We start from the raw sequence: 27,684 nt of genomic DNA on the forward strand, positions 1-27,684 counted from the left end.
TTTAACTGGATGAATCAATACAGGTGACAAAGACACCTGCTTTCTTTGTGACAGGGACCCACGAGGAAAGTTGCCAGCAGTGACCATGAATTTTAGCAGTGGCGACCAGCAGGGCTTATACAATACAGGTATAATTTCATTATTATTTTTTAAAGCCCCCAGGAATGCAGATCAGACATGGCTGGAGAGTTTTCCACATCTAGAAGTTCTAAGGAGGAACTGGTGACCCTAACTAGGTCTGTGAGCAGCAAAAATGGGAGGGTTTTTTTTTTGCCTTCTTTGTAGTGTAGGTGGCTTTGGAGCATCACAAATGGCTTTTGAAACCCGCCCTTCAGGCAAGGCCACATTTCCAATTTATAAAGCAAAAGGAACCAACTTCCATATCTGCTAAAGGCACTAAAAGTGATGTGGGAGAGAGACCTGGAAGAGGCCATAGATGAGGAGGACATATGGGCAGGACTATGAATCTCTTTCCGCTAAGATATGTGAAAATACGTTGAAGGGAGCAGGGGTGACAACTTGGCCCCCCGCATTCGGGGGGAACACGCATCACATGACGTGTCCGCTCCCAAATAGCGCGCCTGGTTGGGGCACGCTGGTGTCCCACCCCCGCAGCTGTGATGCCGGTGCTCAAATGGCCTCCTTCTCCCCACACAGCATTGGGCAGGGAGAGGCAGAGCACGGCCTCCTATCCATGCAATATCGGGCGAGGAGGCGGAGGGTTTGGGGGGGGGGAGCTGAAGACTCCTCAGCCCCCACTACCCGGCACGCCTGCAAGGGAGACCGTTTTGGTGGTCTGAGCTTATAGGAACTGTAACTAACAGGGGAAAGGGGCTGAAGCAGTCCAGAAGTTGCTGAACTACAAATCCCAGCAGCCCCAGCCAGTATGGTGAGCAGGCCAGGATGATGGGAGTTGTAGTGTAACGGCAGCAGCAAAGCCGAAGGTCCTTCCTCTCTCCCCTGCAAGATCTAAAATGTTAAGGGCGCCCCTCGCAGAAAGGCAAGAGGTCAACGGGAGAACGCGAAGACTCAGAAGTGAGGCGTCAAACCTTACAGTAACTGGAATCCTGAAACTGGCGCCAGCCATAGGCAGCGTAGAGAGAAGAGGGACACATAATGTAGACATCCTAGTTCTCCCCTCACAGGAGCTACGTCACTGAAATGGACTGAATGGCACTAAAGGGTCCATAACGTCCATAGATGTCCTTTGACAGGATGGTAAAGTAACACTTGGAGCAATCAGGAAACCGGCCTAATAAGCAAGCCATGGGGAGAGGCATGGCCTTAATTTCAGACACCTTAATCCAGCTGGTCGGCACACCTTTACCGACGGACTCCAGGCAAACAAACACGTGGAAGCTGTCTAGAGGGGCACACGATGGGTCCACCTTGCTGACCTTCCACTGCAGGCCAAAGCCTTTGGGGTTCTCCACCTCAGCCACAGCAAGGTCTAGCTTTTGAGGTCGAAGGAGGTATCTGAATCTGGACTGGCTCTCCAGCTGCTGCTCGACCTGAGGTAATGGAGGGAGGTGCCGAAACGCTTCGGGGACCTGTGGGGGAAAGCAGGAGCTTCGGTTAACAGGGTGGCTAAAAAGGGCTGGAACAATCCATTTCAGCTCCGCCATTTACATGTCTGACTAAGAAGAGTTTGGATTTGATATCCCGCATTATCACTACCCTAAGGAGTCTCAAAGCGGCTAACATTCTCCTTTCCCTTCCTCCCCCCACAACAAACACTCTGTGAGGTGAGTGGGGATGAGACTTCAAAGAAGTGTGACTGGCCCAAAGTCTCCCAGCAGCTGCAGGTGGAGGAGCGGGGACGCGAACCCGGTTCCCCAGATTACGAGTCTACTGCTCTTAACCACTACACCACACTGGCTCTCCTAAAGGGACTTAACTTCCGTGCAGAGAAAGGAAGTACAGGCTATCCTACTTAAGAGCAGACCCACTGAAATTAATGGGTCATGACTAAACTGGTTCCATTAATTTCAATGGGTCTACTCTGTGTAGGACTGGAACTGGCTACAACCCTGTGTATGTCGCGCACACAAAAAATGAGGTTACTCCCCTTGCTTGCATTGCTTATATATTACTCATTTAAAGTATTAATAGCAAGCTCTTCATTGGATGCTTTCAACCCCAGAGCAGGAAACAAAGTAACAGAAATAAATGGAGGAAAATAAACAAAAATTACAAAATCATATAAATAGAACCAGCAAACAATTAAGCAAATCTGTCATACAGCAAATGAGCAAAATCACAACAATGTAAATTAAGGTTTCCAATAGCTCACCCACCTGCCACCACTGAGGTTTTTTCTACAATCAAGCAGTATAGAAATTTTATGAAATAAGACTAATGATCAAGACCACATGCAAAACTAAATCACCAGCTTAGGCAAGGAGCATGTCCAACACCACCCCGTGCAAGCTGCCGGACACTTAGCAGATCAGCATGTCTCCATGAGAAAAATCATTATTTGTTAAATGGCTGCAGCAACAAGAATCCCACAGGGAACGTTGCATTATGAAACACAGGCTGCTGTTTCCCTTCCTGGAATTCTTAACGGTGAAATACTGACGGCACAAATGCAGACAATTCCAACAGGAAAGGAAAGTGGGCATCTACAGAAACCAGGGGGCTGCATAAGGAACTTACAGATGAGCCGAGATTTAAGAAGGGCATGCATACGAAATGGAGGAAAGGGGAAATCACAAAGGAGGAGTAAACATGAGTGGCCGAAAGTTGCAGGGTGAACGTCAGGTTGGCTAAAGCTCAGAATGAGCTCAGGCTTGCAAGAGAGGTTAAAAATAAAAATAAGGTTTCTTTGGCCATTGAACTGCGGATTCTTGTTGCTATGGACTATAACTACTCTTACTTTGCAGTATCATAATCTTATACGCATTATTCTCCGCCGCCACCAAGGTTCACTAGTAAACAATGAATGGATGCAGGTTGCAGATAAACATCAGGCGAGCTTTGCCATTTCACAAGCTTGGTAGAGGCAAATCACTGCAATTTTTACCCAGTTCAAAGTTTTCTAGAAAGCCCCCATCCCTGGCCAGTGGCATAGCAGGAAGAGACATTCACAACTAGTTTGGTGCTCCTGTCTTCCCACACATAAACTTCTCCTTAACACAAAACTATTAAGAGACAATGTTCAAAGCGAAACCCCTCTCTCCACAGAGCGTGATTGATTCATACTCCCTGTGTTGCCAAACTGGCGTTATTCTGATCTGGGAGCCCCAATTACATCAAGTGTGCGAAACCTGTGTTCGTTCAGCTGTTCCTGAACTACAGCTCCCATTATCCTTGACAACTGGCTGTGCTGATGGGATCTGGAGTCCAACAACATGTGGTTTCCCCATCTTAGAGCTAAAAGCAGTTTCCCAAACTTAGGTCTCCAGCTGTTTTGGGGCTACAAATCCCATCGCCCCTAGCTAGCAGGACCAGTGGTCAGGGAAGATGGAGTGTAGTCCAAAAACAGCTGGAGACCCAAATTTGGAAAACCCTGAACTAAAGGAAAGCCAAGTCCTCTAGCGTTCCTGTCACTGGGGCTAAGAGATGTGCAGCTTATATTACAAGATGGCCCTCTAGTGGCTAAGAGGATGAAGCTCATCCTTTGGTATGGCTTGGGTGGAATGCCATCAGTGCCAGACAAATTCTTGTTGATATTTTAGATCCGATTGTGTGCTGAAATCAGATAAGGTGTTGGGACTCGCAGTTGGGGAGAACCCTCCTTAACAGCAGAGTTTAAGGACAGCAAAGTGGCATACCTACCCACCCAATTGGAAACTGTCTTAATTCTGTGCCAGCTTATTTGTCCATCTAGCTCAGGGGTCAGCAACCTTTTTCAGCTGTGGGCCGGACTATATGGGGGGGGGGGGATGAACAAATTTCTATGCTCCACAAATAACCCAGAGATGCATTTTAAATAAAAGGACACATTCTACTCATGTAAAAAGATGCTGATTCCTGGACCATCTGTGGGCTGGACTGAGGAGATTAGGCCGCATCCGGCCCCCGGGCCTTAGGTTGCCTACCCCTGATCTAGTTCAGCAACACCTACTCTGACTGGCAGCAGCTCTGCAGGGTCTTGGGCAGAGGTTCCTGTGGTTTGCAGGTGGGTCTGTCCTGGCTATACAGAAATATGGCTGGTTGGGAAGTGGAGCAGGGCTGTTTCCTGCTTTGCAGAATTAGACCTCCGTGGAGACTAGGCACACACAAAGCAGGGAGTGCTTCTACAACAGCTCCCAGTTTACCCTGGTGTTCTTCAACTGTCAATAATGAAGGTGGTTTAGTTCTGTCTGCTGCAGTTTATTTTTTATTAATTCCTATTACAATTATTATGCTGTTTTTAATGGAGGACAAGACGCTATCCACGGCTACTACCAGGGGTTCTCCAACCATGTGGCAGGAGAGAACGGCAAGTGCGGCAGGAAGATCCAAGGATGATGCAAGAAGAGTTTAAACATTTCCATATAGTTTAGCATACTATAGTGGGTTTTTTAAAAAACAGAATGCGGATAGATATCTTTTCAAAATGAGAACCACCCTCTCCCATCTTTGGAAGAACTATACAGTTCCCGCTGCCTTAAAAAAGTAAACAATATTTTACAGATCCATCTCATCCTGGATGCAGTCTTTTTGCACCACTGCCTTCGGGCAAGATATATAACAATTAAAGCAAGAACAAATAGATTAAAAAATAGTTTCTACCACAGAGATATAACCATCTTAAATGCTGTAACCAGATAATACGACCTTGGAGAGTTGTGATGGGTGTGTATGTATATGCATGTGTGGCTGAAAATATGTTGTGTTTTTATGGGATCACATTCAACTTCATTACACTTCTTTATTTAATGACAATAAATAAATGACAATAAAGAAATCTTATCTTAAGAGCATCAAGTGATATACTGAAGACAATCCTGGTTGTGCTTTCCAACGCATTACTTAAAAATTTGGTGTGGTGCGAGCCAATTTTTATTCTGAAAGTGTAGCCTGGAGGAAAAAAATCTTAAGATTTAGTGTCAGGAAATAACGTAGTCCTGGACACAGCAGAGTTAACCGCAGGTTTTCTTGAAGCTTCTGGCTGTAGAGCATTAACTGGACAGCACAACGCAGGAACTCAGGAACTCACTTGGATAACTATATACAGTATTTATTGAAGCAACTAGTATCCATAAGTTACCACGTACAGACTTTACAAATAAAAGAAACAAAACATAAAACCTTTCCTCTCTGTCTCTCTCAATCTTCAGTACAGTACACTACTAACAACCACCAACACTACTACCACAACTACTACCACACAAGCTCATTCTTTAGGAACTCATTGACCAATCACAGGTCGTTGCTAAGGGTCTGGAGAGAGAGCAGATCTTGGCTTTCTGCCAACTGGTAATTGCTACAGAGGTGATAAGCTGACTTTCTGCATGTAGGCCCTTTGAAATCTCTAACAAAAAAAGTCCCACTGGTCTACCTCTACCAGCTGCCGGGAATTGCAGGTGCTCTTGTGATCCCATCCTCATGCAGGTTTCACACAAGCACCTGGCTGGCCACTGTGAGAACAGGATGCTGGACTAGATGGGTCATTGGCCAAATTCAGCAGGGCCCTTATGTTCTGAAGTAATTTTAGCAAAGGTTGTATATATTTTGTGAACCCTTTGAGATTTTACCAACTGAGAAGAGGTCCATGTATTTTATTAAACAGGGCACAATCAATCAACAATCTTTCCCATCACCTGCTACCCAACTCTTAACTGGAGATGCCACCGACTGAACATGGGAATTTTTGCATGTGAAGTAGACGCTCTGCTAAGGGGCTGCGGCCCCCTGAATCACGCTTCCAGAGATTGGGACCAATCCAGATATGTGCAAAGGAGATGCTCTCCCACTGAGCTCTCATCCTTGCCCATTCTATGCACACCTAGCTGGGAGTAAAGTGGGATTGCTTCAAATGCCTTTAGGCTATCTTCTGGGACCCCTGGGGCACCACCAGGGCTGGGAAAAAGGAGTTAGCGCCATTAAGAATTAATATTGTTGGCATCAGTCTGTCTCGAGAGACAATGGAGTGCACCTTCAGGGGTGAAGTCAAACTGTTGGAGAATCACGGCGCCTGCTGTGGTCGCGGAGACCATTAACACATAACACAGCTTAAACAGCATGGGAGGCAGTGGTTAACAGCATCAATGAGACCTTGCACAGTACATAAGCCTGAGCAGTGTGTCTGGAGGTCCTGGGCTGCCCAGACAACAAGATCCCCCTTGGCTGCAAGAGTTGCTGAAAGGAGGCTGACAAGGTGCCATCCAACTGTCTTAGGGACTCCACTCCAGATTTGTGTAGGGTTTACTGCTTAGCTTTGTCTTCTCCTGAAGAGATCCCGTAAGGCAGCAGACGTTTAGGATCAGTGTTTTCCTTCACAGTTGACGAGCCCCATCTGCTCCTCACTTCCCTCTACAGTGCAAACGACCCTAAATAAACCAGAAGGAGCACAACATGCCCCCCACTGGAGGTAGTACCACTCCCTTAACACCCCATATACCCTTAAGAATGAATGAATAAATGAACAAAAATCACATAGCTACCTGATCTGATGATTGCACCACAGGCTGGGGTTGATTTGGGACCAGGCTTTCTACGGTTGAGTTGGTTTTCTTAGTAGCACAATATGGGAAAGAAGAAGGTGTCCCATCTAAAGAAGATTGGCAAGTTAAACTAACGGAAAAAGGTGAAAGGGCAAAACTGACAATGAAATCAAGAGGAAGAGATGATAATGAATTTAAGGAAGAATGGAAGATGTTTATTGCATATATAAACAGAAGCAATGTACATTAGCAGGTTTCTAAAATTACTTGTAATTTATTATGAATGGATAATAGGTGATTTAAGTACAGTGGTGCCTCGCAACACGGAATTAATTTGTTCCGCGAGTCGTTTCGTATTGTGAAAAATTCGTCTTGCGAAGCACGGTTTCCCATAGGAATGCACTGAAATTTTCGTCTTGCGAAGCACGACCATAGAAAAATTAGTCTTGAGAGTCACCTAAAAAAAAATCGCAAAACCCTTTCGTCTAGGGAGTTTTTCGTTGCGCGAGGCATTCGTCTTGCGAGGTACCACTGTATGTTACAAATTTAACAATGGACATGCTGTATCTTGATAAATAATAGAACCAAGGAAGGGATTAGAAGGAAGTCAATTTGTTTTGTTTTTGCATTGTTGTTTTTTATTTTTTTTATTTTTGGAAAATCAATAAAATGTTACATATATATATGTGTGTGTGTGTGTGTAATTGGTTTTCTTTCCAATGCTTTTCTCTTTTTCTTTGCCAACTCCTATAAAATGCAGCATTTTAAATATTGCTGGCACTAAGCATATACAGCAGCCGTCCTCACCTTGGTGCCCTCCAGGTGTTGTCTGACTACAACTCCCATCAGCCCCCAGCCAGCTGTATGACATACTCGGGCCTTGGCCCTGTGTACCTGAAGGAGCGTCTCCACCCCCATTGTTCAGCTCGGACCCTGAGGTCCAGCTCAGAGGGCCTTCTGGCAGTTCCCTCACTGAGAGCTTACAGGGAACCAGACAAGAGAGCCTTCTCAGTAGTGGCACCCACTCTGTGGGATGCCCTCCCGTCAGATGTCAAGGAGATGAATAACTGTACAATCTTAGAAGACGTCTGAAGGCAGTCCTGTACTGGGAAACTTTTTAATGTTTGATGTTTCACTGTGTTTTTATTTATGTTGGAAGCTGCCCAGAGTGGCTGGGGCAACCCAGTCAGATGGGTGCGGTACAAATAATAAAAATTATTATTATTACTACTTAGCATTATCAGCTGTTTGTTCAAGTCCACCATTGTGACAACAACAAAGGCAGGAAACCAATAGTGCCAGTCACATTTCACCACAGCAACAGCTTCAACTCACCAGGAAACTGAAGTATATACGTATCAATTAAATGCAGGGCTATACTGATACGCTGCAAGATTTTGCTTATATGGTTTTACATTTCCCATTTAGTTCTGGGCACTGCATGCAGAAAAGCCATTTATACGTTTTAAACATCACCAATACGTTAACATGGATATGAAAGCACACACTTTCCTCACCTTTGTTGCTGTCATCTCCTTCATCAGTCAAATCGATCAATAGGTTCTGCAGTTAAGAGAGAATTCAAATTGTTTAAACATAAGAAGCTCCAAAGAGCCTGCTGGATCAGGCCAAAGGCTCACCCAGTCCAGCAACCTGTTCTCACACAACGACCAACCAAACGTCTGTGGAAAATCCTCAAGCAGGGCCTGAGCACAAATGCACTTCCCCCTCCTGTGGTTTCTAACAAGCAGCATTCAGAAGCATTGCTGACTCCAGCTGCTCACCTGAAATTCCCAGAAGTTGGTATTCTGACATTGCAACGTTGCACCAATGGCTACTAGCCATGGTGGCTAATAAAATACAGTGGTGCCTTGGTTCTCAAACTTAATCTGTTCCGGAAGTCCGTTCCAAAACCAAAGCGTTCCAAAACCAAGGCACACTTTCCCCATAGAAAGTAATGCAAAATGGATTAATCCGTTCCGGACTTTTAAAAACAACCCCCTAAACAGCAGTTTAACATGAATTTTACTATCTAATGAGATCATTGATCCATAAAATGAGCAAGCAATAAACAATGTACTGCAGTCACACAATCGATCAATCCGTAGCTGAACTGGGTTCCACACAGTCAGAAAAACAAAACAAAACCCCATCCCACCCACCTCTCTCCCCCTTCTCTCCCTAATGCCTCAACAACAACAACCAATTTGTAAAAATGTTATATGGAAAAATACGAGAGAGACATTGCATTACCTCTGTAAACCAAGAAAATCTTCAATAAAAATATTTTTTTTAAAAAAAAAAGCCGCAAAAACGCAAACGCAAAATAAATAGCAAAAACAGACAGACCTCAGCGGAACACTCCAAACGGAAGCGTCACACTCAAAACGGAGCATGTTTGGCTTCCGAAAAAAGTTCGCAAACCGGAACACTTCCTTCCAGGTTTGCAGTGTTTGGGTTCCAAGTTGCTTGGCGTTTGAGAACCAAGGTACCACTGTACTACAACTAATTTTAAAAATGTGCTTCCAAAAATTGGGACAAGGGGCTTGTCCCTGCCAAAAACTAGTTAGAAGTTTCTCAGGATTGGTCCTGGTCTGTAACAGGACAGGGGAACTAATGGCTGAATGCTTCCCCTCCACATTTGTTTGGCTCTCAGGCGTTTTCCCCAGGCCTCTCCCTCTGTGCTCCTGTTCAAATGTTTTCGCCTGGCTGGTGTAGGTCCTTGAACTCTGATCATGGCTCCCACTTGCTTGGATGGAGGATGAAGAGACTGGGGAGAGGGCATAGCAACGGCTTCCTTCTGTAAGCCGTTGGAAAGCAACTTGCTGAACGGTTCCAGTACACATCCTAATATATGTTCCTAAAACAAATCAAACCAGTGTTTTTCAACCACTGTTCCGCGGCACACTAGTGTGCCGCGAGATGTTGCCTGGTGTGCCGTGGGAAAAACGTCCCGGCCGTTGTTGTTGCCTTCCTTCAGCCAATCAGGGTCAGCCCGCGTTTGTACACAGAGCCGAAAACAGACACCCGCCTTGCCCCAGCAGCGCCGAGGCTACACTGCACTGCACGGCCCTGGACGCAGCAGCCGCGCCGGCCGCCTCAAAAGCACCTCCCTCCCTCCTTCACCCTCCCGCCGGCCAATCGTCAGCGCCCTCCGGCCTGCCGGAGTTCCCCGCCTCCTCAGCCGTCGGCGTGGCCCTGAAGGGGTCCTGCGTGCCGCGCGCGCCTTGTCGCAAGTGGGGTTCCGAGGCCAATGTAGGCGCGCGCATCTTAGAAGCGGGAGGGGGGGTGGAAAGAGCGGGCCGCAAGCCGCCGCCACGGTTCGTCAGCCCGCCTCCGACTACAGCTCCCGGGGTGCACCGTGGCCAGACCTGCTCTGCCCCCTCCGCGGACAAAACACCGTCGCTTGGAAGAGCGGGGGGGGGGGGGGACTTCAAGTCCCGACAAGCAGCGCGGCCAAGCGCGCGACCCGTGAATCGGCGTATTCTGGAAAAGCGGGCTGAAAACATTCCACCTTCCTTCCGCCACCTGTTCCCGCATAGCCTGCTGGGATTTGTAGTTTGGGGGGGAGAAAGAGATATTGTGCTGCTTCAGGAACAGGTGCGAGAAAAGACTTGCTGCGTTTCCAAGGCTTGCTTAATGCGGTGGTGTTTAATCAAGGGAAGCAGATCCGGCTTTAAAGTTCGCGCGGCTGGCGGCTGTGCCTTAAGTTCCCTTGTCCGCTGGGGAATGCCAGGAAAAGTGTCGCGTCTCTATGTTTTCCTGCCTACCAATCAACTGCCGCCCCCGCAAAAAAAAAAAACCAACCAAACAAGCCAATCCTCGTGATATTTACTTAAAAGTTTACTTAAAAGTTTCCCGACTGCAATTCTAAATGCACTTACCTGGGCGCGAGTTCCATTGTAGGCAAGTACAGGATGGCACTGTGATGCTTGGTTTTTTGTTTTTGTTTTAAACTACCTAGGTTCGTTTTAAGCCCACCCCTTTAAAAAATAAATAAACCAAGAAGCTAGAAAACAAATGGATTTGTTTAATAGTGGTGCCCGCTCATCGGTTTCACGAAAACTGAAAAGTCCCTTTGCAGCCTGAGTTTCATTTGGATGAGAGAGCAGAGTACTGTACTGAAGATGTCTGGTGCTTTTGTAGTATTTTCTGTATTGGAGCCTAATAATAATAATAATAATAATAATAATAATAATAATAAATTCTATATTATTATTATTATTATTATTATTATTATTATTATTATTATGTATACGCCGCCCATCTGCCTGGGTTTTCCCAGCCACTCTGGGCGGTTCCCAACAAAATATTAAAAACATGCTAAAATGTCAAACATTAAAAACTTCCCTAAACAGGGCTGCCTTCAGATGTCTTCTAAAAGTCAGATACCGGTAGTTGTTTATTTCCTTGACATCTGATGGGAGAGCGTTCCACAGGGTGGAAGCCACTGCCAAGAAGGCCCTCTGCCTATATCATGTCAGGATGTCTCAGGAGCTTCTCCACTCATGTCTTTGTCACAAAGTCACTCAGGTACAAGACTAGAGTCCCTTAGACCTTACTTGGGGCTGGACTATATTTTGAAAAAAATATGAACAAATTCCTATGCCCCACAAATAACCCAGAGATGCATTTTAAATAAAAGGACAGGTTCCAATTCTGTAAAAACACGCTGATTCCTGGACCATCCGCGGGCAGCATTTAGAAGGTGATTGGGCCACATCCGGCCCCCGGGTCTTAGTTTGGGGACCCCTGCTCTTAAGTCCAAGATTATAAAATACTTTCTTTGTGTTTCTATTCAAGAGAATTACTTTATATATAGTCAATATAGGCACAAAGTTAAATTTTTTAACATTTTCTAATGGTGGTGTGCCTCGTGATTTTTTTCATGAAACAAGTGTGCCTTTGCCCAAAAAAGGTTGAAAAACACTGAATCAAACTATATGATTCTATGATAAAACAAGCTGTTCATATTCTAGATTGAAGGTAGTACATTGCCACTGATCAAGATTCCCATGGTAACATTCGCCTAGTGTAAATTCTTTTGGGACTCAAGCTGGCGCAGATGGACAGGCAAGTGTTTCAAACGAGGCCAGGAGGCTTGTGTATGTAATTTACCTTGCAGAGCAAGATTCGGAGGGTTCCAATCTCTTAAGGGGGTCCCCCAATTCAGTATAACTGGGCACACTTTGATCATGTGGAAAGGCCCAAAATGTCACAACCACAGATGTGGACGACAAATTTATTTATTGCGCTTAACCCCCCCCCCCCCAACACACTTCATCATTCATCATTCAGATCCTTTCGTTACAGGATGGGGGAAAGGAATAAAATCCTAGTTGCACCAGAGAAGGGAATCTTAAAGAATACTTTGAAGATGGAGCCAACTTATTTTCTGCTTCTCCGGAGGGCAGGAGACAAACCAATGGTTTTGAATTACAAGAAAGGAGATTCTGACTAAACTTTAGGAAGTCATTTCTGATGGCAAGAGCTGTTTGACCGTGGAATGGACTAGATGACCCTTGGGGTCTCTTCCCACCAGGGTGGATAAAAATCAATGATTTTTTTAAAAAAATTGATTTTTATTATTATTATTTAAAATCAGATTTTTTAAAAATAAAATGCTTTTTGGGGAAAATATATTACCATCCAAAGGTTGGTAATAAAGATTAGTTTTTTAATTATGTAGAATAAGGCTGTATATGTTCAATTTTTGGGGGGTAAATAAATTCCATTAATCCATTCACAATGTCATTTATGCTCTTCCAGAGGTTTTTGTATGATTATTGGGCAGTTTCTCTGCCTACAAGATATTATCACAGACGCTTGGTTTACTTTTGCAGTTCTCAAAACTGAATTTGACTCAGCAGACATCACATGCCTCTTCTTCACAGCAAAAATGTTATAACATGAACAGAGTTGAGAAAAAGACCTTAATCCTATTGTTCTACCAACCTATGAATACAGAATCAACCCCTTCAGTGTTAAGTTTCAAGAAGTTCAGTGAATAGAATAGAAACAATATTTTTCTGATTGTTTGGAGTGGAATGGATCTAATAAATCTATTTAAATTGTTATTATTAAGGTAATGATTATTTTTTTCCTTCCTAAGTACAACAGAAATGTTGTCCAAATATGAATGATTAACCTATTAAACTGGGGATAAAAAACTAATATGAAAAGTTGCTATTCTAAAAATCTTCATCTACTTGCATATTAAAGTTATACCAGCAAGAATTAGACTTTATGTAGAAAACTGCGATTTAAATCAGTTTGATTTAAATCAAAGCCACCCTCCTTCCCACTCTACGATTCTATGCATGGGGTGGGGGAAGAGTTGTTGAAGCTGACCTTAGAGTTGCATGGAGTTTCAGCTGAAGTAGTGGCATTTACAGAAGCTTCTTTCTGCTGGACACCTAAGGGAATTTGACAGAAGTGAAAATTTTAAAACGCTCGAACTCATCTGACAAAAGATCATGCGCTTCCCGCTGCAGGAGCCTTCACCAATCTGCTAAAATTGGATGTGGAATGGGCAGTCAGATTTGCAACAATGGAAGACCGCACCATCCGGGATAAAGTCAAACTGCTGGGAGAACTCCAGCACCTGCTTTGTCTGTAGAGACCGATATACGAGAAACGTGCTTTACTGCAGGTGGGACAGATGAAGGCATCTGGTTTTGCAGATGTACCATGACGTGTCTTCTTTCTGAGCTCAATCACGTATTGCCAAACTCTGGCATCAAATTATGTCCAAATGAATCTAGCAATTTTGCCCAGGAGCTGCCTGCCAAGTTTGACAGCCAAGCCGAGTCAGAGGATTGATGCGGTTGACGAGGCAATCAATGGGACTTGCACTCTTACAAGTACCATGTAACTCTACTATTCTATGAAATATCAGAGTATTGTTCTGCCTCTCGAGCCATGCTAATTGTCCTTTGCAGATGGTGTGCATATGTAACATATAACCTAATAATCAGCTGCAAAACAAGACCCATACTGTTGAAGTTTCTTTTAACAATAGGGGAAAGGAGAATTTAGTTTCCTGTACCTGTAGGATTCACCGTTCCCACGTCTGAGCTTTTTTTCTCCCAAGAAATGCATATGATGTCTTCAGAGCTGATTAAAAAAAGAATGCAAAATAGATTGTGCAGGAATGTAAAAGAACACAACCCCTCCATTTAAGGCAACAAAGTCTTACTTGTGAAATGAATAAAGGGGGGGGGGAATAGGCGTTTTAGCACGTGCGTTGCTAAATGCAGAAAACAGTAATGTAAACCTGCTTTTCATGGATCGATACTTGCGCTTCCTAAGCATGCAGCCAATGAACAAGGCCAGCAACCATGCTGATGGGGAGACTTACCTTTCTGTGTTTTTAGGGATAGTTTTGTTAAAATTGGATGGCGTCTCTTTTGACGGTGCCGGCATGCTGTTTGCATTGCCATGTTGAGGGCGGGGGCAATTTGGTAATTCATTTTGCGAAGGTGCTCTTTTAGGGAGGGCCTGGGAAGGAAAGAGAAAAAAAATTAACTTGTACGCTGCGCTATTCCAAATATTCCAGTATGAATAATCAGGCTCCTTCATATTGGAAGCATCTCCTCCTTGCTGGTATTAAAGCCGATGTAACTGTTGTGTTCTCTCACATGCTGACTAAAGTATAGGCTATTTCTGTTCCCCATCAGTAAGCATCTGGGTCCCACTGTCAAGAAGTTCTTCCTGCTTCATTCAGTTTGCCTGTGAAGAACATCGGGAACTGCGGCTGTGAAGGCAGACACAGGAGCTGCTCTCCACTGTTCTTAAAACCTGGCTGTCTAAAGACTGAAAGATAAAGCCTTACCCCACCACAAAAAAGAGAGATAAAGGCTTTGTTGCTGTCATCTGATGCACTGCTAGTTTCCCTAGAAGGCAACTCAATCCCCTACACATTTTAAAATTCCAACCTGTCTGCAGTGGCCTGTCAGGCACTCTGTTAGGAAGTGAAGCCGGAACTTCTGCTTCAGCGCACAGAATCCATTGATGAGATCCCCTTCTGCATGCCCAACCGGTCATACTCAAACACACGTATATGACTGTTGCACTGGCCACCTTAAGGTACTGCAGCAGTTTCTGAGCTCAAGGGAATTAGGACACTGGGCTTAGCAATAGTTGTTTCTGTCGATGATGGAGTGTTGTAGTATAATATAGTGCTGTAGCATGCAGGGCCTTACTTTTCTAGACGATTCTCTCTTCTGGCTTGTTATTACAGCATCAATGCGTCTGTCAAGCCTAGAGATTTTCTTCTGCAAGAGAAAGAGAAAAAAGAGCTTGCATCGGCCTGCAGGAAAAACTTTAGAACAAGGGGAGCAACATTCACAGTTGCACTGAAGCAACTCTAAATATCTGGAGCTAAGGGTTTGGGCTAGCAGGCTCAAGGATGTACTTCTAACACCATTTGTGTTTGTTGCAATGAATAATGGCTTTTAACAAATAATTCTGATGGAATGTCCTAGTTGCTACTTCCCCTTTTCCCAGAGTCTGAAAAGGAATCCCACCACCAAACTACTTGCGCCAATGGCAAATCTACCATCCTTTCCTCTCACCCCTTTTATGGCAACTACAAAGAGACTCTGCTGTCCTCTTTGCCATACAAAAAGATTTGGACACCTTACTCTCCTTTCCTCCTCAGCGTTGCTCCCCTGACTTACTGCTCCCTTCTCTGCCTTACTTCTTTAACCTTCTGCTCCTGAACTGCCCGCTCCTAAAACTCCCTCCCCCTTAAGTCCTCTTTGCATCCCTCAGCCACCCTGCCAGGCCAGCACCCTTTCCTGTGCCACTTTATCATGCCAACATGCCATGTAGAGGGTCTCAGCTGCATGCAAGGTGTCATACATTTGTACACCATGGGTTAAACTGACTAGTCTAACAGCAGCCAGCAGTGGGATCTCTGTAACACGTGACTTATGGGCAGAACTGTCAACCTTCCTTGTTTTTGCATTGGGAAACGGCCATAGCTGTCAACTTTCCCTTTTTTTTTGCAATGGGAAACTGTGCTGGAATAAGGGAATTTCCCACAAAAAAGGGAAAGTTGACAGCTATGCTTATGGGCCATATTTCTATATACAGATATACAAAGTGCTGGCCCAGATTTTGCAGGGGCCCTTGGCAAGATGCTCCCTCCTCTTCTGCCTTGCTCCTGCCACTGAACTCTCAGAGAAGACAGAGGGACAGGCAGTGACAGCAGGGAGGAAAAGCAGAGCCAGGGGTGACAGAGGTCATTGAAGAACCTCTTGTCAGGATGTGGGCCTTGGCAAATGCCTGATAACACCAGCTTCTGATGCCAGCCTTATAGAGACACAAAAGGCTCCAGTAAAATAAAATAAAAACTGCTTGTGCATACGAACAAGTTTGTGCCCTATAATTTTAATGTATTAAACCATGAGTGACAGACAAGGCTTTTAAAATGGAACATTGCCTTACCACAATTTTAATAGCTATCGCTTCATGCTTCTGGAAGCACTGCGTGTCTTCGATTCTTTGCTTTATAAGTTCGAGGCTGTCATCAAAGGTTTTCAATGAATTGTCCACCTGACTCTGAATAAAGCATTTGACCTACAACAGAGAGGGGGGGACACACACATAAGCATGCACTCTTTAAATCAAGAAATTCTTAGAAAGCGGGCAGCTTTAAAAGCTCTGACTTGACGCACAGCACCTTTTGCATGGCAGTAAGCAACAAGTCCAACACGAATAAAACCTTTTCCTGCAACACCTTCAGTTGCTCACCCCGAACCAAAGCTTCATGGGCATCCAACATGCACCCAGGCTGGGATCCAAAGAGCCACGCAACAAACTCCATGTACCTGGGCTGCTTGAATACATTTTTTTTTAAAATGATGCGTAAATCCAGGTCAAGCTGCCCAAAGTCATGTGCAAAAGTCCTTGTGGATTTTTCCTAACTGAAGTGATTCATTAGCATCACATCATCCTTAGCACAAAACAAATACCATTAAAAAAAATAAAGCTGCAGATAATCATTAAGGTGAGACAACTGGCTGATCAAACAAACTTAAAACTGTGATAAAGGCCTGCCAGCTTAAATAAGTCTGAAAGTCAAAAGCGAGGGTGCCTGCACAATCTCTGCTGAAAGAGTGTTCCACACCATGTAACTGGAGAGGCTAAAACACAGATGCCTCAAGCAGCTATTTTGATTTGAGATAAGGACTTCTGTATGAATGGACACCCTCCTCTGCCACACATGCAGAGGGGGGTGTAGATGCAGCTCTCTCTGCCTCCCCCCCCGAAATAACTGGGGAAATTCTTGTCCAGGATGAGGTAGAGACAGAGTTCTTAACGTACAGTCCAATGCCAACAACAGCGTAGACGCGGGCACTGTTACCCTTTCAAAAGGAAGATCTGAAAATTACGCCTGGTCCTTTCCCAATCAAGAGAAAGGCATGTTGGAAAGATCAGCTTTATTGCTTACTGTAGTAAGAACAAAGAAGTCCCAGCGGAGTGTTCTGGTTTTCAAACGCTTTTCGGAAGCCGAACGTCCGATGTGGGTGTCGGCTATTGTTTCCGGGGTGCCTGCACCAATCAAAAGCCGAGCCTTGGTTTTCGAACATTTCGGAAGTCAAACAGACTTCCAGAATGGATTAAGTTTGAGCACTGTATTTGCTAGTTTTGCTCTTTATTTTGCGTTTTTGAGGATTTTCCGGTTAATTTGTTTTTGTGACTGTGTGGAACCCGGTTCAGCTGATTGATTGATTGATTGATTGTGTGACTGGGAAATGGATAAGAGTCCCCTCTCCAAACAATGACTATCATCAGAGCAAGAAGAAAAAAAGTTTCATCATCTACAATACTGTCTTATTTATTTTGTAGTACAGTACATCGATTATTGCTTTCATTTTATGGATCAATCCGTTTTGCATTACTTTCTATGGGAAAGTGCGCCTTGGTTTTGGAACCGACTTCCGGAATGGATTAAGAACCAAGGTACAACTGTACAATAATTCCAGGCATCTATATAGCATTCGGAATACATTATGCCCTCGTGCCCTTATCTCTGCAATATTACTGGTTACAGCAAAGCATGAACAGTTCATGGACTCTTTACCTGGCCTTCCAATTGGACACCCCATATTTGGAGTTGTTTACCTAAAACTCCCTTTATCTTATCAAGTTGTCAATCATCTTCCACTGGCTCTGGTCAGTCTCTAATTGACATGGTATCAGCCTATAAACTCTGTTACTGGGGTTTAGGAGAGCTATGTGCCCTCTTGGCTTACTACTAATGCTGCTGCTTTGGTTAATTGAAAAGCAAAAGAATAAGAGGAACAGAAACACAGAGAAACGCATATGATGCAGAAAAGCACATTCTAAACTGGGCTACAGCACTTCCCTGTGTATTTCAGTGGGAAAGGGCCATAGTTCAGTGATAACAACTTTGCTTTGGGCAAATGAAAACACACCTCTTTACCGGAGATGTGCGTTTTCAGAACCCACCATATTCTTAATTTTGTGGGATCTGATGGTGAAGGGCAGGGAATAAATTCAACAACAACAACAACGCCCAATTTTGTAAACAAATAATTTTAAAATAAAAATTAATAATAATAATACTGCCTACTAGAAATACTTGGTAGCCCCTGGATCAGACAGCAAAACAACGCTTTGATTAAACGGTTTTAGTTAAGAAATAAAAATCATTTGTTACTCATTATGAGCCTTCAGAACTGAACAGGCCAGAAACGGAGGGAACTGGCTGCATCCAGGACTAAAACTGGCCTGGAAGACCTGATGCAAAGCTTAGGTTTGGTGGGAGATTCCCAGCCCCAATTTACACAGCAACATCACTGCCACGTGCAGCATTACCTTTCGACTTGTCCAGCCCCAGCAGGGCTTGAAGTGAGCTATCAAAACAAAAATAGCAGTAGTTACGCAAGGCTGAAATGAACAACTCAAAACTATCAAGACATTTCAGTCCCGGCTTTTTTTTTTTTAAACACGGGTCCAAGAGCACACTTAGGATGACTGGAACAGCACAAGCCACACACCCAGAACAGTTTTACATTCTCAGCCCTGCTTTAATTTCATTATTTCAGCAAAACTGCAGTATCTGCTCATACAAAGCAACGCACCTGTTCCAATGCAATATGACTTTTCTCTGAGCTTTTGTCGCAAACCTTTCCGGCTTCATCGGATTTCTTGGTGCATTTGGAAAGGATGCCTTCATTAGTTTCTGAAGTTCTCCTTTTCCTCTGAGCCCCATCTTTGAGGAGACAGAAGGGATTCTCTAAGAAATCTGGAACAATGAACTACCACTACGACATTTATATTCCACTTTTCTGTCCAAGGAGCACATGGTTCTCTCCCCCCCCCCCATTTTACCCTCATAACAATATGTAGGTTAAGCCGAGGGACAGTAACTGACCCAAAGTGACCCAGTGAGCTTTAAACTCTGGTCTCACAGGTACTAATCGGTCAATCTAACCACTAGGACCCTCGTACCTATGGGACCGCCTCTCCTGGCATGCCCCGCGGAGGACCTTAAGGTCCATAAATAGCAGCACCCTAGAGGTTCCGGGCCCTAAGGAAGTCAGATTAGCCTCAACCAGGGCCAGGGCCTTTTCAGCACTGGCTCTGGTCTGGTGGAACGCTCTGTCTCATGAGACCAGGGCCCTGCGGGATCTGATTTCTTTCCGCAGGGCCTGTAAGACAGAGTTGTTCCGCCTGGCCTTTGGCCTGGAATCAGCCCGATCCCCTCCCCCTCTTTACTTTTCCTTCTGTGATGGAACCCCAGTTTGGGGACTTCCCTGGCTTTTTTTCTGGCCCACGTAGGACCAGTCTGGATGGTTGGCCTTGGTGAAGATTTGACATTTTCTTCCCCCAAACAGTTTTGGATCTGGGCTTCCACTGAAATGAAGCTGCATTTTAAGCTGCATTTTAATCCTGTTTTTAAGTTGTATTTTAATCAATTGTTTTTATACCTGATGTTAGCTGCCATGAGCCCGGTCTTGGCTGGGGAGGGCAGGGTATAAATATATTATTATTATTAGCAATGCACTGCAACAGATTTTTGTGAAGCTGAATCAGTACTGCAATAAGTTTTTCGCTCTAGTTTTTGAAGAAGTAGTAGGCAAACTTTTGCAGTAAGTTACATTTTTTAAAAATCCCATACAAGCCAAGAGCAAACACCTACCCACCCCCCTGAAAGATTTGGAGCAGAGTTATGTAAGAAGGGTTCAAACTTTAAAGAAGGCTGCAGTTTTCTAGTTTCTGCAGAAATGAACTGGGCCTGAAATGATACCATGATCTCAGTCACGCCAACACTCTGAAGTTAAGCAACTGTGTCATTTCACTTGATTAAAATGAACTGCACAGTGTCTTCTGCAACTGCCTCAAACTAGCACCACACTCAACTCTTGGAACGAGGCAGCAGGAGGGAAATTTCGCAAGTGGCCACCATTTAGCAACAAAATCTGGTCTTCTAAAGCTTAAGCTACCATTTCTTGAGCTGTATTCCATGTGAATAGTGAGCATTGTACACAGAAAGTGGTTATGGTGACATAAGGCAGCCTTCATGGTTTTCCCCACACTGATTTTTGCATAGCGCACACACTGTGGTTTGTAATGTATTGTCAGGTCAAAAACTATGAAGCCAGTATCACAATATGGACTTCAAGCCGGATCAGCCCTACATCCCTAATGAGATAAGACAGGCGTCCATTATCTGCACTTTCCAGAACAGTCAAAGACATTTTTCTTCTAACGGATTCTCCCACCTGGATGAATGAGTCTCTGTTATGAGTATCCTACTTTGCATTGTTTTTGTTCCATTTCAAATTTATCTACTGCTCTGTGTTTAGATCTTTTGGTTGCATTTACTCTACATCCCCTTGAGAGGATACGCTATCTTAATGATTGTAACAACAATAATTTAAAAAAATGATTACCTGGCAGTACTGAAGAATTAGTATTTTTCTCAAGCAACTGGAATCTGTCGACTTCCTGTTCCAATACTGGCATAGTTTGCCTAACAAGCGTTTCATCTTTTATTTCGGTTACCTTTTCTAAGGCAGGGATCTTGCGCATAGGAGAGGTCACTGAAAGCTCATGTTCCGACTGGCCAGAAAGCTGGGCAAGTGCCTCAGAGTTCAAGTGCACTTCCACCGGCTTACGCAATGGGGAACTGGGTTCTTTTTGAAGGTAATGATACAGTAAATCCCGTAAGGCTCCAGCATTCAGAAATTGCTCCCAATCAGAGTCTTTAGTGCAAACCTTGTAGGGAAGATCTTGGGATCCTTCACGACCATTGTTATAAATGCTGATTTCAGAATTAACAACTAAATTGGTTACGGACTCCCTTAATGTTGGAGGGTGCAACAGAGTTTCTTTCGATTCCGGTTGAAGGTGAGGTTCTTTCAGAGAGTTCTGACATAAGCCACTTGTTTCAGCCCTTTTCAAATGAACGTGATTATCCACAACAGAGGTACCATTTGCCAATTTTTCTGCTGCTTGGAGAGCCTTCATTTCACGCAGCATCTTCGCTTGCTTTCGGGAGCTTGGAGTCATCGTCTTTTTGGCACGCATGGGCTTTTTGACATCCATTTTTGGATTAATTTCTTGCACCCTAAAACACAATAATTACATCGTATGAGTCGAGATCAAACATTATTTTCCTTAAGATGCCAATTAAAATTTGAATCAGGTAACCTACATTTGATTTAAACCTACACCAGGTTTAAATGCAGTCAGTTCGATATATCAGAGGCCCAACTTTTTAACAGATTCAGTTTTGTTTGGGGAAGGGGTGTGCACACCACACACTGTTATTATTAACCACAAAACTGTAGAGTTGCAAGGGACTTCAAGGGTAATCTGATACAACCCCTTGCAATGCAGGAATTTTGGCTAAAGCATCCATGACAAATGGCCATCCAATCTCTGCTTAAAAACCTGTCTGCAACTTCCCGAGGGAGTCCGTTCCACTGTTGGAAAGCTCTTACAGTACCGTCAAAAAGTTCTTCCTGATGTTTAGTTGGAATCTCCTTTCTTGTAACTTGAAGCCATTATTACGGGTCCTACTCTCCAAAGCAGGAGGAAGCAAGCTTGATCCAGTGTTTCATTCAACAGCCTTTTAGATATTTGAAGATGGCTATCATATCTCCTTCTCAGTCTCCTCTTTCCCAGGCTAAACATACCCAAATTCCCTCAACCATTCCTTGTAAGGCTTGCTCTCCAGACCCTTGATCATCTTGGTTGCCCTTGTAAGAATTGGGTACTTTTGTGGTTTATGTGAAAAAGCAAGATCCTCATTTCTCACACCATCCTCCGCAAGCATTTCAGCTCATCAATATGCTTCTTAAAACCGAGGTGCCCATAACTGGAAACTTGCCATTGCATCTGAACCCAGGCTCATGCTACAGTTTCCTCAAACCATGAGCAGTACGCCAAGAACAAACCTTGATTACCACTTATGCTTTAACTTGCCTTTTTGGACATTATCTTGGTTGGGTTTTTTTAAAAAAGTTTGGAGCTATTTGATGGATGTTTATACAGTGGTACCTCCATTTATGAACTTAATTCGTTCCAGAAGTCCATTCTTACACCGAAAGCATTCTTAAACCTAGGTGTGCTTTCCCCAATGAGGCCTCCCACCGCCAGTGCCCTTCCACCGGTCAGCTTCCATTCGTCTTCCAGGGCAAAGTTTGCTAGCCAGAACACCTACTTCCGGTTTTGCAGAGTGCGTTGCCTGAATCGTTCGTTAACAGGACTGTTTTTAGATCGAGGTACCACTGTATATACGGAATTAATACAGTACTATGGCCACCTCATGAGAAGAGAAGACTCCCTGGGAAAGACCCTGATGTTGGGAAAGATGGAGGGCACAAAGAGAAGGGGAAGACAGAGGATGAGATGGTTGGGCAGTGTTCTCGAAGCGACTGGCATGAGTTTGGCCAAACTGCGGGAGGCAGTGGAGGATAGGGGTGCCTGGCGTGCTCTGGTCCATGGGGTCACGAAGAGTCGGACACGACTGAACAACAACATGTTTTGCAGGTGTTCCTTGTTGGTTACTTGTGGGAGTCACTTGGTAGTTCACCACACCTCAGAGCATGCAGAGCCCCAGCAGTCTTCTCCTACAAAACAGCTTCTTCCAGAGTCCCCAGTTAAGGGGAGTGCTCCTCTCCGACGCAGTTCAAAGTAACAAAATATTTATTGTCTCCGATACAAGATAAATCTAAACACTACTGCCTACTATAAACAGTTCTTCTGGTCTCTGAAGTAAAGATACATACGTACAGAGATCCACTAACTCCATCACCATGCAAGCTAATGCTGCTATGCAAAACCCTGACCCCGACATGCAAACAGGACATCATGAAAGCAGTGCCCTTGAGATTATTAGATCTGTCTCTATTTTTCCTGAAACAATGGGAGGATGAATGACTCAGCAAATCATACACTCAACCCTGCTGGTGCTGCTATGGCAACTCAGTGCACCTGGCACCTTATCTCTGAACATCCAGACGTTTTGGGAGGGGGGTGCTCCTCAAGACATGAGCCCAAGCACTGTGTAATTTAACCCACTGTTTGCATTACACCAACATTTCTATTACGTCTCTTTTATAGAAATCCCCTGAAGGTAGCCATTTGGCTGAAACACACCGGTCTGCTAAGAAAAACTAAGTCACCACTAAGTTACCAGCATCTTGAGAAGTGGACTCCCTTATCTGGAAATTCATTTGGTGGCCGTTTCCTTTTGTGTTTGGTATGTAAACATTGACTTCAGCTTGCGGGTTGAACAGACCAAGCAACTGGGAATGGGAATTCAGACCACACGAAAGAGAATTGATACAACTCTACAAGAAGGCATCTGGAGAGGGCACATATCCATCTCTGCCCATAATCCACTTTGCAAACAATTAATTCCCCAACTGAGTGCCTGTCCGATGTTGGGCTTACAACTCCCACCATGTTCTGAGCCAATGCTTGGGCTAAGGTCTTGCCAAAGGCAAGGGGGTTCTTTTTCTTCAGGGGTTCAAAAGCAAACTCAAGACAAACAAGTGGTGAGAAAGTCTAAGGTTTACTAAACAGCAGGCAACCTATGCAGAAGAACAACACCATACCCAGTGAACAGATGACACCCCCTTCGATTCAGCTGCCAGGAGTTCCAGAGACAACAGCCAAAGAGAAAGACCCCAGTTTAGTCAACGCAGCAGCATTGCTGTTACTGGTCTGCGTTGAGGCTCAAATTCTGGGTCAAATTCTAGAGGTTTATATGCATGAGGTGCCATTGCAAAATCCAATTGCCAAATTAATCACACCAGACATTAAGATCTCATGGTTCGGGCTTAGTGCCTAAAATGAATTTAACTCTGGAGTCCTCCTGATACAGTATATTACAGCCGCGTTATCTCTAAACAAGGGAGGCCCATGCCTCTGGCATGCAAGAGGTTGGGAATTCAGGTCAGGCAAATATAAGCAACTATCAGGCCTGAGAGAGAAAGAGGGGTTGTCTGTTTTTCTAACAGCCTTCATTTAACAGTGATATGAAGGATTAATCGCACCAGGCCAACTACGCTTCTTCGAGTTACAATCCATCTTCCGGTATACATCTAGGATAAATCAGTTTGATTTAAATCAAATCCACCCTGGTTTGAATCCCCACGATGGGGTGAGCTCCCATTGCTCGGTCCCAGCTCCAGCCAACCTAGCAGTTCAAAAGCACACCAAGAAGTGCAAGTAGATAAATAGGTACCGTTCCGGCAGGAAGGTAAACAACGTTTCCGTGCGCTGCTCTTGTTTTTCCAGAAGCGGCTTAGTCATGCTGGCCGCATGACCTGAAAAAACTGTCCGCAGACAACGTCGGCTCCCTCGGTCAGTAAAACGAGATGAGCACTGCAACCCCAGAGTCGTTCGCGACTGGACTTAACTGTCAGGGGTCCTTTACCTTTTTAGGTCATCCCGCAGGGAGGGTGCACCACCCACTTTGTGAACCACTGCTCTACTTCAATGCACAGGTAGAATTTCCACAAAATAAGACAAATTAGAAGTTTGAAACATTGGAATTACAGAACCACCACACAATAAATAATAATAATAATCAAGACTTTGCTAGATAAACTTACCAAGCACTTCTTTTATCAATGCTGGCAGCGCCTGCTCCCCAAGAGATCAGCTTGGCACGTCCCAATTTAATGACCAGGCAACAGGCCAACAAATTGCAAGGTGAAATATGTTCTCTATCATGTTGAAAAGGGGACAGTCCATCTTTATTCCCCTACCAATCCAAAAACGGGGGGACGGGGGTGGGACTCATGACTCTTCCAGAACTACTCAGGAGATGCTAGCTGGAAACAAGCCCAGCTGCAAGTTATCACCAATTAAGAATGGGTGTGACCTTGAGAACTTCAAAGGGCTATTAAGACCCAAGAAGCTGAGAATAATTTTATGAGACACCAAATTCCTTTGGGCCCTAGATTTCCCCCAAACCAGTATTTGCTTCCTCACGCTCCCCCAAACTTCTCCCAAAAAGAATAGGCCATATTACAAACATAACCCTACCAATTATGAATTACTCAATTACAGGACTTACTTGACTAAATCCTGACAGTCTGCACCTGTGCTGCAATTGTTTTAAAGGCGTTTGTATTGTTTTATCACTTGTTGCTTCCCACCCCAGGCTCCTTTGGGAGGACACATATTAGTAAATTAACAACATCACTTCACTTTCCTAGCACCTGTAGTTTATACAATATATCTGAGGAACATGATAAAATACAGGCACCTGTGTTTTGCAAATCTCTGAATAAAAGTGTGTCTCCCTATAAAACACAAAACAAAGGCCAGGCTGTTAAATGGTACTTGAAACTGGGGTAACCACCTGCAACCATCTCTCCCACCTGCAATACACATCCTTTAATAGCTCTCTCCAGGTTCTGCAAGCTACATCCATCTCATTCAATTCCAACTTGGTCTCTATAGTGCTAAAAATAAATGATATTACACGTATGTGTGTGTTTTAAAAATGTCCATGTGAATTCTCTCAAATAACATCTTGGCCAAGAAGAAATAATCTGAATTTATGCCTTTTTGCTCAAGCAAAATATCGTAATAATAATAATAATATAATTCTTATCTACCAAACACAGGCGTTTCATTACCACCTCCTGTAAATAAACTGATGTAGCCTACCCAGAAGCTGCCAGGCCTTACTTTTGTAATGAATGGTATGGTTTGAATGGACCTAAAATGGTTGAAGACCACCACCACAAAATGGATGCTGCTGATGAACTAATAATGGAATGTGTTGATCAAAGAGCTAATGAATGGAATGCGCATGTTCTAGCCAAGTGAACGGTACATGCAAGGAAGCATAAAGACTGGCCATACTGCACTAGTTACAGTGGTTACCTCTGGTTACGTACTTAATTCGTTCCGCAGGTCCGTTCTTAACCTGAAACTGTTCTTAACCCGAAGCACCACTTTAGCTAATGGGGCCTCCCGCTGCCGCTGCGCCGCCAGAGCATGATTTCTGTTCTTATCCTGAAGCAAAGTTCTTAATCTGAAGCGTTATTTCTGGGTTAGCAGAGTATGTAACCTGAAGCGTATGTACCCCGAGGTACCACTGTACAAACAATGAGTGTTGTGATATGATCACGCATAACTCTGTGCATTCGACCTTGAGGGAATAAAGGTAGGATATAAATGTAATAAACCAGGCACGTCCAAGAGGTAGATCGTGATCTACCGGTAGATCACAGGACGTCTGTGGTAGATCACTGGCTCCCACCAAAGAAGGTCAACAGCTTTGGCTCCCCTAAAAAAAAAAGTTCAACATTTTTGCCTCGGACCCCCCAAAAGGGGGTAGATCACTGCCAGTTTTTAACTGTTGAGTAGATCGCAGTCTCTTGGGAGTTGGCCACCCCTGCAATAACAAACATTAAACGTAATGCATGCAGTATACATAGCAACATTGCCACCTATTTACCTACGCATTAGCTGAACGGATCCACAATCTGTCGAGTTTTAAACCTTTTATATCTAACTGCATATCCACAGAAACTAAATGAAGGTCTTAAATACAGGGTGGGTGGGTGGCATTGGGTTGTTGCTTTTATTTATAGTTTCTGTGGTTTTATGTTTTGATTTTGTTCTGTGAACTGCCCTGAGGCCTCCGGGTATAGGGCGGTAAATGAATTCATGGGTATAGGGCGGTAAATGAATAAAAATAATCTCGTCTGTTTCCATTTTGGGGGGTTTATTCCCGTCTTCCTGGAGCAGCCATTTCCTGCCTGGCCCCAATCTGCATATTACACATTTAAGAGTCTTATGCCAATTATTGGGAATGACAATAATTAGCGGCAAATTCTAATAAAACTTGACTACGTTGCATGCTTACACACGCAACTGGGATCTTACGGTAAAGGGTTGGGTAATAAATAATGATAATTATTTCTATTACCACCTGAAGCGTATTTTCCCCTATTTGTATATGTTGTTGTTGTTTAGTTGTGTCCGACTCTTCGTGACCCCACGGACCAGAGCACGCCAGGCATGCCTATCTTTCACTGCCTCCCGCAGTTTGGCCAAACTCATGCCAGTCGCTTCGAGAACACTGTATATGTATATACACACACAAACACACACTTATTTCAGATTCAGGTACACAGTCTGACACCGTCAAAATAAATAATAAAATTTAAAAATTGCCCAGTAGCCCCTTAAGAGACCAACTAAGTTTGTTCTTATACAAAGCTTATACCCAGAACAAACTTAGTTGTTCTCTAAGGGGCTTCTGGAAGGAATTTTTTTTAATTTACATACTATTTCATTTATCGACCAAGCTCACTGGGTGCGACAGTCGCTCTCAGCCTAGCCTACCTCACAGGGTTGTCGTGTTTATAACACGGGGAATAACGGGAGAAGGAACCATGCACGCCACCTTGGGCTCCTTGGACGAAAGAAGGCGGGATATAAACGGAATGAAATAAATGCAAAACCAAAAAAAAATTAAAGACACCGGCGCCCCTCCCCCCACTTACTCACCAGGTACAGTCTGCGCAGGCGCGGCAGGCGCTCAACGGAGGCTCCGCGCTCTTTCTCCCCCCCC

General features: G+C 44.2%; 1 protein-coding gene across 1 annotated transcript; it reads right to left on the bottom strand.

Annotated features, from left to right (window-relative positions):
• Nucleotides 1-722: 722 nt before the first annotated feature.
• Nucleotides 723-27,684, bottom strand: ATF7IP2 (activating transcription factor 7 interacting protein 2). Its single transcript, XM_033167244.1, has 11 exons — nt 27,621-27,684; nt 20,525-21,201; nt 18,710-18,840; nt 16,047-16,178; nt 14,798-14,869; nt 13,954-14,093; nt 13,642-13,709; nt 12,945-13,009; nt 8,111-8,156; nt 6,594-6,700; nt 723-1,550 (listed from the first exon to the last, which is right to left on the bottom strand). The coding sequence occupies exons 2-11, from the start codon at nt 21,177-21,179 to the stop codon at nt 1,149-1,151; spliced, it is 1,818 nt and encodes a 605-aa protein (XP_033023135.1). The 5' UTR covers nt 21,180-21,201; nt 27,621-27,684; the 3' UTR covers nt 723-1,148.

The sequence above is a fragment of the Lacerta agilis genome, chromosome 13 (assembly GCF_009819535.1).
Source record: "Lacerta agilis isolate rLacAgi1 chromosome 13, rLacAgi1.pri, whole genome shotgun sequence".
NCBI classification, from domain to species: domain Eukaryota; kingdom Metazoa; phylum Chordata; class Lepidosauria; order Squamata; family Lacertidae; genus Lacerta; species Lacerta agilis.

Excerpts from the sequence above, each read along its gene's own strand:
- ATF7IP2 (XM_033167244.1), bottom strand. The coding sequence starts at position 21,179 with ATGGATGTCAAAAAGCCCATGCGTGCCAAAAAGACGATGACTCCAAGC. Across the intron at positions 13,010-13,641 it reads GGGAACGGTGAATCCTACAG|GTGTCCAGCAGAAAGAAGCT; the intron begins GTACAGGAAACT and ends AAATTCCCTTAG. Across the intron at positions 6,701-8,110 it reads AGGAGATGACAGCAACAAAG|ATGGGACACCTTCTTCTTTC; the intron begins GTGAGGAAAGTG and ends AATCTTCTTTAG.